Source organism: Macrosteles quadrilineatus, unplaced genomic scaffold (genome assembly GCF_028750875.1).
Source record: "Macrosteles quadrilineatus isolate MER2022 unplaced genomic scaffold, UCM_ALF_1.0 Scaffold_4__1_contigs__length_99947679, whole genome shotgun sequence".
Lineage (NCBI taxonomy): Eukaryota > Metazoa > Arthropoda > Insecta > Hemiptera > Cicadellidae > Macrosteles > Macrosteles quadrilineatus.
The window spans coordinates 51,735,236-51,756,223 of NW_026542597.1; the positions used below are offsets into that span (position 1 = coordinate 51,735,236).

Below are 20,988 nucleotides of genomic sequence, written 5' to 3' on the forward strand. Positions count from 1 at the left end.
GGCGGAATTTTCATCCGATTTTCATTTTGAAAACTGATTTGTGAACGGGATAAGATAACAATTCACGCCATTGAAAATAAATTTGAATTAAGTTGCTGGTTAAAAAAATTCTGGTTAAATAATTGTTTTACAAAATAAAAAATGAAAATTGCAGGTAGTCATTTTAATGACAATAATTTTTAATTAATTTTACTTTTTAAATTTTTAAAATCGCTTGACTGGTTCAGTCGGTATCGTTGTTTAAACATTTACAGTAATTACTGTATAACAAACGCGAGAGAGACATGAAGCAGGTGCAGGACAGGGCCGCTGTGACTCATTCCAAGGTCACACTCACATTTGAAAACAAAATAACGAACCATCAAAACCCAATTTGGTTCGAATTTTGTCAAATTTTCTCCCAATGTTTACTAGTACATTTTATGAAATAACGATCAGCTGTTTGGATTAGTTCTCACTTCTAGCTGTCACTGATATGTTTACATTAAAAGCTGTTTACAAATACCGCAACCATTTCCGATCAAGTTTTGTTAGCACATCCTTTCTAGTAATCGTGGCACATCCAAACCAAGTTAGATTAAAAACGTTGTGCGGCCTTGGTTGTGCCTTAATTAACCGGTTTAATTAATCGCAAGTGCAACGATTGTTCTTGAGTTTTGATAACCGGGGAAAATACTGTGAAACAGTGCTGTATATTAGTGCTGGGAAACTTACATTTATTTATCATCGTCACCAATTGCTTACAAAACAGGTTTCCACTCATTGACGGCGCTTCAAAGACAGTTGTGTAAAGTGCAAAGTATAAAAACAGAACTGCAGTGGGTGATCGTGGATGTTCCTGCGATCTTGGAAGATCTTTCTGATTTCGCTGTGGTCGTAACGGTACAGATGTAGCTAAACTCACTTTTCCAATGTGCCACTGGCTGCCATTTTTGGTGTCTACTTACTTACATTTCCACAACGATGTCGGTACTTTTCCTATTTAGGAAGCAAAATTACTAACGTCCGAAACCCCTGATTTGTGCGTTCTTTGTCACATTTCCTCCGAATGTTTGCTAGATATATGTACCGATTATCGTTTAGAGATCACGTAATCTTAAGAAACCTTTGTTTGGATAACGGTGGTTTCTTCAAACTGTCATTAATATGTTAACATTAAAAGTTGCTTACAAATAATACTATTAATGGAAAATAACTTTGATTTTCGAAAACTTAAAAAATGTAAAACCAAGGGAGATTAATAACTTCTGAACTGCACAACATCAAGTGAAAGTTTTTTTTTTTTTTTTTTGAGAAAACCATATAGTGAGTTTTTAAAGCTTTACGTTGTTAACGTTACATGTTACATAATTTGTGGCCTGTGTATTTATTTATTTTTATATTTGCCAACGGATTAACACCTATAATACAGTTTAATTAGAGGGACAGTTTGAATTGGTCGTAAGTAGGCCTACTATAGTTCTTTTCTTAAATGTAAACGTTGGTTTTTGGTGCTGCTACTTTTCCTTAGAACCACTGGTAGTAGTAAGAAACAGTTTTACGTACAAACACATTACTATTTACAACTATAGTTATCGTTAGTGCTGCACCTTATTTCTTATTAAATTAAATTGATGTCTTACTGTACAATTTTTGCGTTTTCTGTCTGGACTCCATAATGTTAGAGTATGCTATGAAAATGAAAAACCATTAGTGAAAATGTTTTTTTTTTGCGTAGGCCTACCATCATGAATTTTTTAAGCTTGGAGGTGTATTTATTTACTTATTTATATATTTGCCAACGGATTTACACCAATTTTACAGTTTGATTAGGCCTAAAAACGATTATGATAAAATTTGATGACACTATCAAAACTTTCAAATAATTACTTTGTTTGTAATTTGCTTTGGTTAAAGCGTAGCAAATCCCCTAATTCAATTCTGTATTTTTGTTTGTATGTCTGTTGGTAACGCATTAATGTCCTTATTTCTCATTGTTTCGTGGAAAAGACAAGAGCACCTTTGTTAATGCAAATTTCAACCCGAATAAAGTGTGCAATAGTGAGGTTGAGGTAGTATTTGAACTACTTTTAACCTGTGTGAAAAGTAACTTTCAATTACAGGCCTTCTTTTAATGCAAAATGCACACTAAATATGCAAACCAACTCCTGTTCAGAATATAAGATTTCAACTTACTACAAGATTCCCGTAGGCCCTACGTAGAACGAAAAAATATTTCACTAATGTTTTATCATTTTCATAGCATAAGCTATTATTTTGGAGTCCAGAAAGAACACGTAAAAAATAGAGTGCGAGAGTGTTTTGCGCCAACTCTCGCAATGCTGTTTTAGCGCTAATACAGCTCGCTATTTTAGTCATCGGAATGAGCATTCTCAGTTAAAGAAACAACATTTATGATTAGGCCTACTGTAATATTAATTGCCTGACACAAGTATTCAATTTTTATATATTACTGATAGGCTTTATTCATAGGCTTTCTTAGGCTATGAAACGTAAAAATAACCAAAAACTCCATGATTCTAAGCAATGTACAGATAAAACTTCAATTTTATTGTCTCTTTCCGACTTACAGAAAATACTTGTTTTTAAATCATAAACTAGTATCTGTTAAAATCAAGAGTCCATGTGTCCGGTCAGAGTATGAATGTGAGGTGTGTGTGAGATGACGAAGCTACAGTCGCGTTGCAGGGCCGGGCAGAGCGGCTGGCACTGGAGCTGCGCTATGTGAGTGGGAGGGGGGAGGGGGGAGGGGACCGGAGCGCGAGAGAAATAATGATAATTTCTTTAAAAAAGGATTCCGATACAACCATTTGGCCGAATTAATATCTGAAAACGGCAAAATTCTTTTAAAATTTCTCTTTACAAAATGACTACCTGCGATTAAAAAAAAATAATTATAGCAAAAAAAATTCTTTATAAAACTTTTTTGTAAATAAATTTTAAAAAAAATTAGCAAAATAGCGTGAATGTCTTATTCATATCATTTACAAAACCGTTTATAAAACAAAAATCTGATAATAAATATGGAAATTATAAGTGGTGCAAATTTGCCGCAGAGGTGCTGCTATCTATCGGGCCAGAAACACAACTTTTTCAGGGATGTTTAGCCTTAAGTATAGGTCAATTAGTATATCCTTGCTCAAAAGGTTTAAATTCATGTCACCCATAAAAATGCACATTTTGTTTCTATCTAAGTTCTGATAGTAAGTCTCAAGTTCACTAGTGAATTGTACTGGATTGCTGTCGAATGTTCTGTAAAGTGCAAGTAAATTGAAGTTCTTGTTGCAGTACACAAAGTCCAGTGACAACCCATGAACGTCCCCCAGAGTTATTTGTCGTGCAGTAGCTGATAGTGATTTGTTAGTAAACACAATGATACCATCATTGCGGTTGCGTTGAGTGGTAGTCATGTGAGTGTCAAACCCGTCGATGTTCGCCCCCACCTCTCCCCCACCAAGCCAGCACTCAGAAAAAATTATAACATCTAGACTGGTATTAAAAGAATCTAAGTAAACTAAAAACTCATCAAAATTTTTGGAAAAGCTTCTAATGTTATTGTGAAATATTTTCAGGCTCTTTAAATGATAATTAAAAAAGTTAATGTATTGATCTGTGGAATGTAGCTCAAGACAATGGAAGTCGCCGTCGCCGTCATCATCACAGTTATTAAAAATTTGCATCGGCCAAGCCCCAGTCACCTGCCCAGTCAACCGTTGAGACAACTATTACACTATACCAACTAAAAACTAGCATGAGAACTAAAATATTAAGTTGCTGTTTCAAAAGAAATTAGCCTTATTAAAAACAAAAACCTTCACTGTAATACAATTTTACGAGTACAATGATAGATAACTTAAAATAAAGTAAGAAAATATTGGAGATAAAATTGATTAAAAGGAGCAAAATTACTTTAGTATAACAACTTCCACAATTTCAAAGATTTCAAAAGTTTAATAATGGACTAATTTTATCTAAGATCATTTATCATAATTATAATTAATTAATAACTGCAAAATGAGTTGTATGATTACAGGGTGAAAAATATTAATAGGAACAAAATACTTTTAACTAAATTTCAATATTTTCAATCGGCCTAGTTAGATGGTTTATAAAATTCCAATAAAGAATACAATTAAAGATGATTACAAAATAAGATATATACTTCGTAGGAAAAGTATTTAACCCGACTACAAATAACTGGAACTTTAGATGATAACTGCAATTAACATTGGAGGAAGAAAAATATAGAAATAAACTGTTTTCTCTTGTAATATAAAAACATTTTTTTTGTTATTTGGCTATTAAAATATGAAATTATAAATTTCAAATGGATAGGTGTAACCATACCTGCAATGTTGGAACATAACTAGGCTATACTACATTACTGCTATTCCTGTGTATTTTGTATTATAAGCAATATTGATTCAAATACCTAATTAGTTTAAGCAGAAGCTCTTAAATAAACTTTTGGATAACTTCTATGCAAGAACATTAAGTTATTAAAATTTTACAGCTACAAAAGATTTAGGATTTAATTTCACCGTTTTAAGATTTAATAAGATTAAATCTTAAAAAAATGCCCTTTAACATCTTAAAAATGCCCTTTAACACAAAGTAGAATTAGGGTAGGATGGTAATTTAATTGGAAATGATGAAATATATATCCTACCCTAACCTAATGGAAGTTGGATCACTCCCATTCCAAATTGTCAGAGACAGCCAACGAATTCTCACCAGTATTTTAGACAAAGGAAAGTGTTCTCCGTTGTACTAGTGTGGCCGGTTGCCAGAGGTTTGAGGGACATCTTTTGAGATATAAATACAACGTCCGGATCTCACCCTCAGCCTCAGTTCCTTCCGCTGACTACATCGTCACAAGTGTCCCCCATACGACCCCATAACCCTTTTATGGGGTTATTTTTACACCGTCTTCCGGCCAAGGGCAAAGTTAATGTGGTACACCTTTACATCTGCCGCTGGCGTTCTTGAGGCCAAGTCTGAATGTAGAGTAAGGGAGTTAACATTTGGTCCTGTATCCTCATTATTGCATATGGTCTTTGAAGGTGGTTAAGAGACAATTCATAAACACATAATCTCCACTTAAGGGAAGTTTTACGAATGAAAATAGACATGCAATAATAAAGAAACCCATTCGACTTCGGATCTAGAAATAGGTTCCGATTGGGTAGTCAGCAATGTAATGAATGATAGTTTCATCTCGAATTAGAACGTTCTCATCTGTTATTTCTCTTCAAGAGGTTGGCGGATTTATTGTAATGAAGAATGGATATGATTTATTTATATAGCAGTTCTGCAGCAATGAAATCGTTATAGATAAGATTGTTGCAATAATATTATTTTGTAATTTCAGTTGACTAAGTAAACTGGTAGTGTCCATAAAACGAAAAATCGTTCAGAATTTAACCATAGGGTGGCAAAATGCGCACCAATATGAGGGCAATTTTCGATTTCCTAGTATCCAAAAGTGTTTTGAAACAACGCCATGCGAAACCACGTTTTTCTAAAACGTTTTAATTAAGAGAACAAGGTCCTCAGTCACAACATCGAGAAGTGTTTATAATCTTAAGATTTGATTTATTGCCAATTAAACGGATCAGAGAACTACTGATAAGCACACTACTGTTCCGCCAGCTCTATATCATCTATTTAACGAGTGGCGCGACCAAAATGATGTTTTGCAAATTATTTGCAATATTTATCAATATCTTAAGGTCAGACGAGTAGACACGCGAGGGTTTCGTGGCGTGAAAACTTCGACCAATGACCAAATGTGTGTTTACAGTACATCGTAAATATACGGCCCTAGCAGAGCTGCAAAAACATTTATCTAGAGATTTGGGGTGCTGCCTTAACAGCGAATTGTACACACGCAATAAGGACTTATCAGAGGCTTGAGTCAAAGATGTAACATACGCTTGTCAAAGTTGCCTAGTAGATTACCTACTTCAAACATTAGGCTATATTAGTGTTTTGTTTTACCACTAGGAAAAGGGTTAGGGCCCTTATAGAAAACGTAACAAATGCCATTGACGTAGATGGACAATATAAAAAGTATATAATTATGTGCAGTAATTATAACTGTTGGCGATTTTTCATGATATTGTTCTACGCAATTAAACCAATCACATTTAGCCCCTAGTATCGTAAGACTTTTGAATTATAATATATACATTTGACGTCCAAATGTACCAACGAGAGGGTTAATATTTAATTTAGTTTTTGTGACATAGTTGACTTTTAAGTACTGTAGTAGACATTTCCGTTTATACTATGTACATATTGCAAAGTTCTTCGTTTAAACATAAAATGAGGTTTTAACCAAGTCTCCCAGTGCTACTGTCAACATTTTATATTTCCCTTTGATTACTGTGATAGTCGACGTGACATAAAATGTGCTATAGTTTTCTAAATATTAACATTTGCTAAAAAACAAAATTAACATGTTTGGCTTGCTTTAAAAAATTGTATACTCTATTTTCTTGTATATACTGAAATAAATTGTGCTTGTTGTATATTCTCAAGCTTCTATCCAGTAAGCTGTCTTCTTAACCAATCATCTATCCCCACTCTTCAATATTTAGGACGTTCTCCATCTGCAAGTGTCGTCACAAATACTTTGTTTTTCGATACTATGATAGTTGATGTGATCTGTTACAGTTTACATTGTCCTTTCAGTTTAAGCAAGGCAAAATGGTATATGCTACAGAAATCAGCATTTACAGCAGCGCATTCTGTCGGTAGCTTGGTTGAACTAAGTTGATTTTTATTATAGACATGTCTACAAATATAAAATGAGAATGGAATCGTCTACTGCCGAATTTCCCATGGTCAAAGATAGTACAGAACACGTCACGAGCACTAAAAAAGCAACCTCTACACTCTGCAGCGACACATCCTCTCAAACAGCGTCAATATCATCAAAGGCTAATGAAGCGTCTGGTCGTGATCAATGGCCGTGTTCAACGTCGCTGAGGAAGTGCGTGAACATTGAACATTGCACGACACGCGACATGCTTCCACAACAATCACCATTGTCTGGGCGCACGCGTCAGGATGATGCGTACCTAAGATACGGGCGAGCACCTCTTACCTGCTTCACCATGGTGTTTACCACTACACGGAGATTGAGAGGAGATTTCCCTCTTGGAAAGGGTTTAAACATCACGATTTGGCTAGACACTTAAAGAATGCTCTATTGACAAATCATCCACTTTACTGGGCCGCGAACAACACAGCTTCCTATGACTCACTTGTTCATGTTTCTATTCTCATTTAGAGTATTCGTTTTTAACACATTTATATATCTTCAGAAATAACACATTTATATATATATTATATCTCCTTGTAGCTGATATTATGAACTCTATTATCCTGCCTAAAATCCTCCAAACTTGAACTTGATTACAAATTCGAGTATCTTTAACTTGTTGCCCTTCTCTTGACCATACATTTTCTCAAAATTATCATTTCATACAATAACTTAATTATTCGTAATATTATTAGTCTACATAGTAGAATTTCAACAAGTTTTCCGCATACCTTTTACACAGAGTCTCCGACATTTTGGTTTAATTTAGTTTACACTCCAAGTTCTTTAATTCTTTCCCATCCGTAGATTGTCATTGTTTGGTCCCCAACTATGTACCGGAATTCAGTATTCGTGCTTGTTTAAACTATGTCTATATCTCTCCTCCAATTTCATATTTTACCTTCCACATTCACCCTTTTCATTCGTCCTACTCCCATTGTATTCCTCCATTTCTTGTCACTTCAACTTCTACCTTTCCCTAGTATTCTGCATGTCTCCTTGCGAATTCCCATCCATCTATTACTCAACAAGTTTCAGTCTAGGGCCTATTGTGCTTACAGTGAGCGGTTCTTCTAAGTGTGTGCACAATCAATTTATATTTTTCAGAATCAAGCTTCTTCAATTTCTTCTGAACGTTTCCATTCCCTTCCCTACAGTTAAAATATCCATCTCTTCCTTCTGTTTTCCCTTTTGTCTTTCTTTTGGTATCCCCCTCATCGCTTCATACCTTTCATACCTTCTATCTTTCACTTCCACTTCTTTACCCTTTCCTCCATCTCTGGCCTTTCTTCCACTACCCATTTCCACGCTTCTTCACGCTTTCCTCGCCCTCTCCGCCCAGCCCCGCTACCCACTCTGCTGTTTTGACCGGAGTTCCCACGCGTAAGACGACCTCCTGTAATTTCACCCTCGTCGGCGCGTGTATCGCATGTCTCGCCGCCCCGCGACAATGAGGGCGTGCGCCGCGTACTCCGCGACCCGTAACTTCTCCTCTTACCCCTTGACTTCTTGGTAACGAGACGTAGACTACGAGGATACTAGGAGGGTAGCACTTTAAATACTTCTTGAGTTATTGTAGAAATTACCCAATTTAGTGCGGAAATCATGAAATGGTCTCACAATGTATTTTTTTGCACACAGTCAACGTATGAGAACAGGAGGTTGATTATAATTTTCTGATTTTCCCTTGACTTCTTGGTGATGGTTCAAAATGGCACTAGACGTTAAATATTGGGGGAGCGAGCTGGCGTAGTGGTTAGAGCGCTCCCCGCGCCAAGTCACCAATGGATTTTATCAATAATTTTATCAATGATTTTATCCACGTGATAATGCCGCAACCCCTAGGTCTAGCCTGAAGTAATGTGAAAAACAATCCCAGGCTCGTGCCTAGCGTCCTAGGACAAAAAGACGGTAAATATTACCAGAATACTAGAAGGGTGGCCCTTCAAATATAAAGTAAAATGTTATAGATATCACCCATATTCTAGCTCAACAATTATATAATGGCTACAATACATCATCGGTGGATTTCAATTTGTCGATAGTTAACGTACTGGGACATGTTGCGCATCGAGTTTGAATGCTCTAGTGGTAGAGCAAGGAACTTCGATCCCCAGGTCCTCGGTTCAAATCCCACCAATAAACCTCGAAGGTAAAACGGCTCCTGGACATAGCCTTGTTGTACGAGGATCTATGAGCAAGTACGATTCACTTATGTAACTAATATGAAAGATTAATGCAGTATTATTCAACTTAATAACAAAAGCCACATTTCTAATGGAAACCTTCATATTCTGGCATACAAAAAAATTGATCTGCTTACAAAACCAGTCTTATGAATTTCAAAGTTTTAAAGAATAATTGCAGTTAGTAGGCTACTTACGATTAATACTTACAATAGTAATGTGAACTTCAACGGTGACCAATGCTATCAACAGTAATTAACAAGACAGAAAATTTGACAATGGGGCTGTTGGACCCGAAACTATAGTCATTATAAAAGACGACTTGGATTGAGGACGTAAACAAGGTATTTAACCTATTATTATCATTTACTCATTATCAATCCAGGAGGCAAACATGGATAAATTACAACCTTTTTCTCATCGCAAATTCTAGCTAAATAGATAGAGTAATTAAAATTAAAGTGTACAGGAATAAACAATGCCTGATTATTTTTCTTGATTTTAATGATTTTTGTTTAAGAGAGCAAAGAGTGTAAAACGGACTGTTCGGTATAAAACACAATACTCAAAATGTATTAGCTTCCCTTCCTTTCTTAAATTGGGGAGCTAAAGGATATGCGCAATTTTGGATAAACAGTTGGGAATTAGGTAGGGGAAATAATATCTCCGCTAAATAATATATTGGAACAAGTATTGCTATAAACAGTGATAAAGTGAATGAACACATAAAAATAAATGGTTACGTTACAGTGTCACAAGAAACTGATAAGTGATGTCTTATCAACTTACTAGAGACCTTTGATTTCGTGTTTGTTGATTGAATGATGAAACTTAACCTTTGCGAGGCACTTAAATATATTGTTACATTTTTGATTTAACACTAAACAGTGGACAATGTGTTGAAAACAAAGATATTTTGTTTCTCGAGGATGAGAGAGTTTGGCAGCAACAAATGACAGATCTAACAAGGAAGCAAAGGTCATTGACTAGTTTACGTGTGATAAGGAAAAGTATCATGTTAAAGATCCAGTTATTGAACTTCGGCACGGTGTTATTTGTTTCTTTAAAAGGTTAGCGGACTTATATTGAATGTGATCATAAATTTGAATGACTTCTAAGATTTTCTATTTTCTTGAGAGCGCGATATTTAAAAATATGCGATTCTGAAATATTAATTAAGTAATTATTCAGTCTAAAACATCCCTGTTAGATATAGTTTTCATCCACATTTATCTTTTAAAATAGGGGCTCCGTAAAACGATCAGAAGATGATTTAGAACATTTGTGGAAATTGAAATTGTAAAAGCCAAAATTGTATGTGAAACGAGTCCAGTCAATTGCAGGAATAAAAAATGATTGGAAGGAGGAGCGTTTTACACTTGAAGAAGGTGAAATATTAGTAGGTAGATAATATTTGTTGCTCACATGCGAGAAACAATCACCTGCTAAGGTAATCAATGTAATCGCTCTCTGAATTCACAGTCAAGCATATTAAGTGATTTCCTCAATTATCCCCCATCTTTTAGTTTTGAAGATTTCATAAGCTCACGTTTGATTTTTAACGAGTTTCCTGTACACAATTTTTGTGATTTCCCAAATGGAAGAAGTTTAGATATCTCATCGTTGACAGCACGAGTATATAGTCGACTTTTGCTTTTCGTAAACTGCCGAATCTTCTTTTATTAGTTCAAATGTAATCCCAGGTCAAGATGTATGCTTGACCACCCAGAAAACACAAAGCCACATCGAGGTCGGAGATTCGGAATGTTTGACGTAGCATCTCCCAACACGTGGCTGACATTTCGCCAACTACGCGCACAACAACAACACCGACAGGTCCGCGGATCCGGCGGGAGATGTGCCAAAACCGGCGGGAAATTGGCTTGTTTGTTTCAAATTGTAGACGAAATTCAACGTTGAGATTGAGATAAATGGAGCTGGATTGACCGGTTGGCTGGTGGGCCAGACTTAAAGCGACTTAGTTGCAAATTGTATTCATTTAGATTTGATTCGGACCGGTTAAGAGTTTTTCAGTTTATGATGCATTATAGTTCAGATATGGATGAGGAATAGTAAAATTTTGTGTTGGTGGGATCAAAGAATTTGTAGAGTAACATCAACGTGACTCAGTTTGGGATAGTTTTCAATGTAATCGAGTTATTTTATAAAAAAGATTAAATTACCTTAATCACTCCTTCATCTTCAATTTTGCAGCTGGGACGACTAAGTTAGTAACTAAGAGGATTAAACATTAACTTCTCCTAGGGTAGTAATCCAATACGATAAAGTATATCTCACAAGCCAGATTAATTTAGTTATAAAGATTTTTTACGATCTGCAAAGTTTCTCCTTTTGCTTTTAAAATAATATTATTTTGATATTCTCTATTATCATTAGCACATTCAAAAAATGTTAACCCTTAATCTTTTTCAGTTTCTGTATACCATCACGCCTTATTTCTTTGACAACCACAGTTTTTTTTTCTACGCCAATGGCATTTCACAAGAGGTCAATAAAGTTTTTGTGGATGTGCCGAGGATTGAGCCCGTCGCTCCCTGAGATTATGTGAGGTTTGATTTGACCACACAATCTCACGTACAAATCCTTTGATAGAACTTTTTATTTCTTCTAATGAGAAATAACTATTCTGAAGAACTACATCGTTGTGTCCATTTAGCGTAATATAATTTTCTAACGTCTTCGTTATTCAAAATTTCCTGCACCGACTTAAGTTTCACCCCAACAATAGCCCCTGGGTCTGAACATTTGTAAGGTTGTGCGTAGTTGGTCAGCCCGCCGCCAGAATCATTTGCCAATTGTGTTTTTATGAGTTCGACCCACTTTCTTCTCACACATAGTGGCTAATTTTCTCCCACATGGTGCCTCCCAATGTTTTGCAAAACCGACGAAGAAACTTTAGTAATCTCACTTTTAAGATGCTTACAAATTCTTACTAACAACTTTGGATTCGTTTACATTTTGGGGGACGTACCGAAACATTTTATTTATGATTATTTAATGAGAAATACCACACTGGTATCTAGACAACGCTAAAAAAGAGCAGGAGTTGTATCAGAAAAATTTAGAAATCTTTTGGTTTTAATAATAGTAGTGTACTACAATTACAATGAATCAGGAGTACCTGTCAGTAGTAGGTGACAATTATTAGAAAACTATTAGGCGTGATAACAATTACAAAACAGAACAATACCAGTTTATTATACAAAAATGATTCCAATCCCCATTTGAGCGTGGAATGCGACGCGGCGTGGAGAGTTTGATTGGAATGTCTGCTATTGACAGTCAATATTTGACGTTCCCAACCGCGTGTTATTGGTGCCATCAAACTGTTTGTCCAACCTCTTCAACAACTTCATTTACCTATTGTTTGATATCTGTCAACGAACTCCGGGCCGCTTAAAAGGTCCCGAGCAGTCAATGATAGCACTGCGATTGATTGGTATGCGATTGTGTCGCGACTAAGTAATCATTCGATTGTACACGATATAAAATTGTTTGGAATGAGTCAATGGGAATGTATAGCATTAGAGTTACGTTAGTGGTTAATGTGTTAATGGTATAAGTAGGTAATAGGTAGATTGTTTTGAAATTAAATCAGATTCGAATAAGTAGTAAGTTTGATTATACGAGTATTGGCTGTATGGGCTATTAATTAACAGTCATGTCTGAGGAACATGTCGGCCTTAGTTAGTAACAAGACTACAAGTTCTCATCCTACAATCAGCTCAAATCATTCTTGTATGGTCGCCATTTCCATTTAAAGTAGAGTTAAGTATTGAAGTATTTTTCTGATTTTCCTAACATATTGAAATAGGATTTTGCACTCCGTCGTGAAATGTTTTCCCACATAAAATAACTAGATCTATGTAAATCAGGTTTCAGAATACTCGTTGATATACTTGCTAACTTTGTAAGTGTATCTTACGATAAACATCTGTATTTCCTCAACTGAATCACACGATAGATCGCAACGAATATCATGTACTATTATACTAACACACAACGAAAATACATTTCATCATTACTAAGTAAGTGCAATCTTTCATTTAACAGTTTCAATGTATCAATACAGAAGATACTATGATCCGTTACACCCACGGATAAGTTCTCCCAAGGCGCACATATCATGACGCATGGATCAGCTGATTATTATTATTATTACCAGCTGTTATTTTTCATCTAACGGCTCTTTGCTCCTTGGCAGGTGATTTACCCCTGGATATTTCTAGGTCTTCGCCCCTCGAGACGCAGGTGCTCCATGACCCCTGACTTGTGAACCCCTCTAACTCCCATCCCTTGGTCACTAAAGATCTTATTCCTCCTTTGTCAGCTTCCGCTGTCGGTGTCTTGATTTCTTTGCGGAAAATGTAGAAAGACAACCAGTCGCTTATTATGTAAACACACGATTTCACTGCTACCTACTTAAAAAAAACTTTTCAAAATAGAATCGTGATGAAAGATAATAACTTAAATATTACATCCTCAAAACAACTTCCTCAATTGGTCCCTACAACTAATTCCTATTTTGCAACCTCCTTCAATTGATGACTTACTTTCTGTTGTAAAGTAAGGAAAAGCATCCGGATATGTTTATAAATGCGTTGTATTTACTGCTGCTTTAAGTCAAACCACCTTGTTTAGAATTGTGCTAAAACCCCAATAAGATACAAACACTAGGGCAATTTAATGCATTTTAGAAATATTGCTGTACACTATACACAGCTCTCTACCTTAAAATGTATCAGAGAAAATGTATAGGATTGTTCAATGTTATGTGAATTTTCCACTCAGTAAGCCTTTACAGAACTTATCCGCCAGCCAGTCGCTGTAAAAGCTTACACTCGAGTACACTTAACACTACACATCCCTCGAACTTGTTCACGCTACATTGAATGCACGAGCGGTTATAAAATCCATCGAACATGTCACATCATGTTTTATCTTCACTTTCTGACCAGTGTTCTAGAATAGCTGGCTTGCCAAGCAGAAATAGCGTTCGCCCGTTAAGCTCACCAGTTTGATAATGAGAAAAGTCAGATAATTAACAGTGGTTCGAATCTGAACCTAGTTATTTTGAAGCTGCTGGACTTTCAGTAAATGGTTCTGCAATCAGCTGATCTTGATAAGGAGTTGCACCGCTGTCATATCAATATTGAACATTCATCTTCGCCCTAAATATGCAACTTGACGTGTTAGCGTCGTGTATTGTATCAAGTCTAATATTCCAAAAAGCTCACAAATTAAACAACCTAAGTATCAAGCAAGTAACTGTTACCTACCTATTATATGAGGTAGCATTAAGCTTTATCTCGATAAGACATTGTTTAGTTAATTTTATGTATGTTTGAAGCCTGAGTACATAGAGCAGTAAGATTATACAATACTGGTGACTGTGTTATACTGTGCAAGGTTGAGCCCCATGTTATGTAGATGACCGCCTACTGAACAAGATCAGCCTTGGAATACAGTTGACAATACAACTATCTATGTAGCGACAACATTTTAACCCAGTTTCGCAATACTTATAACATTTCAGAAATAATTTCAAGTACATTTCAACTATACATCCTTTTTAACGATTTATCTAAGAAATTTTAATAACTGTCTAAATAGTATTTACAATACATTTTGGAATGATGGTCCATTGTATCGAGCAGCAGTAGCCAGTTAATGATGGAACTGTAGCTTGGCAGAATTATGGGAAAATCAACCAGTTGAGCCAAATTTTCCTACAGACCACAAAATAATCAAAGGATCTAGACAGATGTGAGCGTTTACGTAAAACGAATGCATGATTTCGAAATACAAATTACTACGTATGAAAGCAAGGACGGCTGTGGTGGCTTTCTCAACGATGTGCCACAACATTGCGAATACCAGCAAATCATGCGATAGAGATGGACGGATGAAATGTAAAAGAACGGAAACAAGAATAGAGAAAATGGCAAATATGATGATAAGAAAACAAATTATAGATATCGTCACAGAAAACATACAGTATAGTAGTATGTTTTCTGTGATATCGTGTAGACGTTGTGTGGACGAATCAATTAGACTTGCATTGATTGGATTATTGAATCAAAATATATCGGTTTCGATGGTTATTTTTTACTAGTGAACGACACAAAACATTCTTATACATATTTGGAAACTATTAAATACAGCGTAAGACTAATCGAAAATGTAATCAAGTGTTTGGTTGAATTAATAAGTTTAATGTTAAACAATACTGTTGACCGCAACAGTTGCAATGAATAACTTCTTGTATTGTTTACTTTGTATGTTTTTCAGTTGTATTTATCGTTGAACAACTGGAAGATTATTGTTTACTTCACTTTACAGTTTCAAACATATTAGACTAATTCCTTAAAACAATTTTTTTTCGAACACTAAAAATTGATAACTAAAATAGTATAAATTACATACAAACTATTGTTTCAACGATATCAGATTGCAACAATGACGATAGATGTTTTTGTAGTTTGGTAAATATATTTAAATTTATCCCCAGCGTCAGTAATACGAAGTCAGGAATAAAAGGATGGATTCAAAACGGTGTGAAAGATACCTTGTTTCTTTTTTATTAATCCATTGACAATTCATTTCTATAAAGAAATACTCATGTTTTCCCATATCTGAAATACTTTTAATATGAGCATTTCTCTTTAAATATTTCAAACGCCTGATCGATCAATATAAAGCAGATCAAACCAGTATTCACAATCGATGTCATTGTATATCTGCTTGTCAACACAGGTCGAGAGAAGGCTTAACATGATCGATGATTACCACTCGAGATTTAACATACACGAACACTCTGCGAGACACGTGTGTGCAAAATTAGCCCGATAGATAGTGCCACACACTCGGAGGACAAAGCTGAATAGACTTCACACCGGGAAAGTGTGTATTGCAATGTTTTGACACAATTAAGCGATATACTTCACTTTTGATATCACAGGAAGTTATTGACATTGAGTATTCTTTTCTAAAAATAGAAAAACTCGTGATTGGTAAATAACATGCGTTGAAGTTGAAGTTGTACCTAGAGAAATAAGGGCTACTTATTGTTCGGATGAATGCATGTTTGTTAGATTATTTAGAGCTCAGTATAAACCAACGGTATCTGATGCATGGTTTGTCATGTTATATCTTCCGTATTGAGTCTAGCAGTAAAAAATTAATATCACAATTTTTCAATTGATAAACGGCATGGCAAAAAAAAGTAATTTTCACTGACACTAGACAGATCAGGCAGTTTAGTCGGCTGACAACGAACTGCACTCACGGTCAAAGGAATTTACAAGGGTTGGAAGGGTAGCCCTCCTAAGCCATATGGAACTGCACTCACGGTCAAAAATCGGTCTGGCTGAACGCTAGCCCCTTAGTCATCTCTTTATTCCGTCCTCTGTCTTACTTTATCCAATACTTTATTTAATACACGTTTTAGTGTCTGTCCCAATAAATACAACAATACATAACCTAACCTAACCTAACCTAACCGAACCTAACCTAACCTAACCTAGCCTAACCTTTACAAAAGAAGCTTCGTTATAATAAGAATATAGCCTATCATGTTATCGTAAATACTATGCTAGAATTTTCTGTGCACATATATATGTGTATTTTTTACAATGTCAGTTGTAAGTTTATTTTTTGACGTTTAGATTAATTTAATCAAAACTTTTCAATATATTTCAAACTAATTTAATAAGTTTTAATCAATTCAATCATGGTGTTGCACAATGTGATATAGGCTAATTAAAAACTGACCGTGAGTGCAGTTCCGGTACCCCCAGAAAGGCTCAAACTGACCGTGAGTGCAGTTCCGGTACCCCCAGAAAGGCTCAAAGTGACCGTGAGTGCAGTTCCGGTACCCCCAGAAAGGCTCAAACTGACCGTGAGTGCAGTTCCGGTACCCCCAGAAAGGCTCAAAGTGACCGTGAGTGCAGTTCCAGCCCTCCCGTTTAGTCATGGAACTACAACCCTCCCAGCTTAACTATTAAGCCAATGGTTTAAGCTTCAAGGTTTATCAAAATATATGTAAGTGAACACGAAGTGTAATTTCAATGAGTGTCCTATAGTTATTTATCTCATGCTGCGGTACAAACTGCGCAAGCAGGATGTAAGATCGTCGGTTGTATCACACGGTTGATCATTTGATCGCGCCTGACATCTTGATAAGAGGACCGATCATGCAATCTTCACACTCACAACTCGCCCCAACTCTGGCCAAGTCTTTATTAGTCTGGTGCCACAAGTTTCATGTGGGCTTTCAGTTTGATAACATAACAAAATACGTTAACACATAATGTTTGGAAGTACTACCTAAAGAGGAACCCGTAATTAGAAGATTTGTAAAGGGTTATCAACACAAACTATGTTTCAGGTTTAATTTCCAGTTGCTTGATGTTACTTCGTGAACTAAAATACTTAGTGTTAACAGGGAGCAAGTTAGTTACAATTTACAAACGTAAATTTCACACACTCCCATATAGATATTTCATCATGAATTACTTGACAGTTTTTAACATGTTTTTACCCAATTTATGGAGAATTTATCTTAGTGTTTACCATTTATAACGTGATATTTTATCAAAGGGTTTTGAAAGGTTTGTCAAGAGAAATTGAATGGCGCAAACCAGAGGTCAATATCACACCCCTAATGGAAATGGCAGCCATTTTGATTATTTAAGATGAGCAAGCAAGATAAAGTCTGGACAACCCCAGTTAACTTTAAAAATTTAATATTTTAATACTTACCAAAAGGTGAGTTCTCTTTTTTTATAAAGGAATGCTGAGTTTAGTTTTCCTGCTATAACCTGTTAAAAAGTTAATAGGGGATATTTTAAAATGACTGCCATTTTGATTAGTTGTGCGATATTGACCTCTAGTTTGTGCCATTTATTTTGTCTTGAGAAACCCTTTAAAATGAGGGGTCACATGATAGGTGTTTACTTTTGAAAATTTGGGGCTGCCCCCAAAATACCCAATTTTGGGAGCTGGGGCAAAGTTGTAACTTTGATGAAAAAGTGCAATTTCTTATGTTGTAAATATGTGCCGCGTTTGGTTTTCCTACTGCGACGCAAAAAAGAGTTAACTGGGGGGGTTCCAGACTTTAGCCTAACCCTGTATATACTACTGGTGTTCAGTAGAGCATTATTACTTGCGTAAGTGGAAGAAGGATTTATAAAATTAGTGATTTAATCTTTGTGCTGCATCCTGAATTTACTCACCTCTTTTTCCTCCACCAGTGTCGCCACTCTTCCTGGCTGAAAAAAAGAACATAAAATATAAGTGAAAAGAATAAAATAATTGTTACACTTTCTGAAAGGCCTCTAAACTTATAAATTACAGCGAGAGTATGTCCAGGATTGGAGTAAGATTACATTTTCATTCATTACCTACACTTTTCCAAATTGGTTCTATTTCAAAGATTGGAAGGAATGTTATTATATGAACATATTAGTAAGAAAGCTTTATTAATTCCAATTAATTTACAATATTTAATTATAAGTAAAATAAGACTTAAAATTACGAGGTAATGAATAGATAGCTAAAATTCTTTATAGACAAATAAACATTCCTCTACGAATCACAATACTCTACAGTCAAGCTAGTATAAGAGCGGTTTTTACTTGATATCATTAATCATATATCATCACAAGCACATTAATTTATCATAATTATTTACACGATTGTTATTAGTTGTGAATCGAAATAGATAAATTATTCCTAATCACTCTTGAAAATAGGAAACTTCTAGATTTATAAGTGATTAAGTTTTGAAATAATTCAATTTCATATTTTAACAATGAGTTTGGTGAGTGAACCGTAGGAAAAATAAGTGAATCATAAGTGCATCGTATATTTAAATTTACATCTTTTCACGTAAATTAATAAAGACAGTTTAGGATTGTGAATATGTAGTTGTTCTAACAGACAGGAGACATTATAATGAATATATTCTTTGAATCTTCTAACATAATTGTTTTACGCTGATTTAATATAAGAAGTGAACCATCTCACATTCCAACAGATTTTTATTTTAATCAATCAATTTTTTTATTTTATTTTGTGTACCAATATTATTATAGTGACAATTCCATCATATCAATTAAAATCATGGCTTTGTGCTGTCTTAGTGAACTATAATGTAAATAGTCAGGATAACAATTGAATTGACGTAGCAAGTAGAATAAGTGTTTCATCATTTTGTGTAAAAATAAATGCATCTACAAATACTTTGCCAAGCCGTCATAAAAAGTTGAGTATGACACGGCACATTCCTAGTGCAAAGTGTGAAATTAAACAAGAGTTCTTATATTATTTAATCTGGTGGCAGAGCTGTATGAAATGTTAAAATTCAGGTTTGTGCAATATCAACATTAATTACAACGACGTGTAGCGTGTTCTGCGTGTTCCGTGCATCCACAACACGAACAACACCCTTATGCTAATTGGATTAATCTATTTACTAATTGCTTGTTGATTATTAAACACTTTTTACATAAGACTAATTGTATTTGTAGACAGCACACGTTGCGATCGTTTCAATGATCTAAGTTGATTATACTTTGGTGCTTTATATGGTGTATTATAAGGTCATGGCTGAGGTTTAGTTAATTTTAGTTGTTAAAACGTGAATTATCAATTATCAATTATCAATTATTTAAGATGGGGACGCCACTATGTGCGTATTTTAACCCAAATATGAGTAAAGGATGAGTGTAGGATGAGTGGCGCGATCTTGTAGTCTTGTTAGTGACTAAGGCCGACATGTTCCTTAGACACAGCTGTTAATTAATAGCCCATACAGCTAATGGCAACTAAGGGACCTACAGTTTATGGTGGAATCCGAACCACATTTTTTTCCTTGTAATTTACGAATTGGTCTAATTATCAGGATAGTACTGCGGATAGTCGTAGTACTCACTAGTGCGGACGTTAATCCACACCAGGGAGCATCGAATCCACAGTGCATCCCTATAAATATCCACAATTTGACAATGTCTTTCGTTGATTCTAAACTGGATGCCAGCTGTCCTTGGTCATAGAATTGTTGAGGCTTTGGTTTAAGAATCAGCTGATCTTTGTCAGTACCAAATTTTCTCAAATTGTGATCATCCACTCAATGCACTTAAATTTACAATTAAATGCTGACACAGAGAACATCGCTGTATTAGTAAAGTAATAAAGTAATCAAAGAAGATGTTAACGTGTTAAGGGTAGGTTAAATCCAAGCGTTGAAAGAAATGGGGAAACACTGCACCAGCTGATCGTAGTCGTAATATTTTTAAGTGTTGCCAACTTATTTTCAAGCGTACACGAACACGGATTACGTGCCTAATAAAAGCACCATGTTTTGCGTTGTTTGGTTGGAATGCGGCAAAAGTAAGTAAATGCATCAATTAGCAACTTTCTGTACTATAATCAGTGCAAGGAAGCACACTTTGTCAGGTGACTGTAGGAAAAATATTTGGTAGGTCTATCTATTTTTTTAATTACATGACTTTTTTGTTCCAATACTATACAAATAAAAAAAAAACGAAAAAATTAGTTTATGAAGAACTTAAACCAGAATTCATTGTTCTACTACTGGACATTCATTAATATTAAATACAATTATATTCAAATTACATCGTAATTTACTTTGGGTTTATTAGGATAAAAAAAATTATCGAGCAAACCTGTATAGTGTGTACTTCACCTATAGTCGAATACGGTATTCAAATGAAAGTTTTATAGCAAATATTTTGTTTATTGTACGCTATTTACAAATATACAACAGAAATGTAACCAAGCCAGAAGACAATATGAGGTAGGCTATGAGATAAAAATTACATAATGTGAATCAGTAGGGAGAAATGTTTGGAAAAACTCATTTCGTCTCCAAAAAATCCAAATTTCGTTTCGGACGAGGAAGCCAGTGTTGTTTGTTTGTAGCTGTCA

The 20,988-nt window shown here is 35.2% G+C and overlaps 1 protein-coding gene across 1 annotated transcript in view; it reads right to left on the reverse strand.

Annotated features, from left to right (window-relative positions):
- LOC128992417 (glutathione-specific gamma-glutamylcyclotransferase 1) overlaps positions 1-20,988 on the reverse strand; it is a 37,166-nt gene that overhangs the window by 7,587 nt on the left and 8,591 nt on the right. Inside the window, exon 2 of the mRNA XM_054415984.1 lies at positions 18,273-18,308. Coding sequence (XP_054271959.1) covers positions 18,273-18,308 — 36 coding nt within the window. The remainder of the gene's footprint in view (positions 1-18,272; positions 18,309-20,988) is intronic.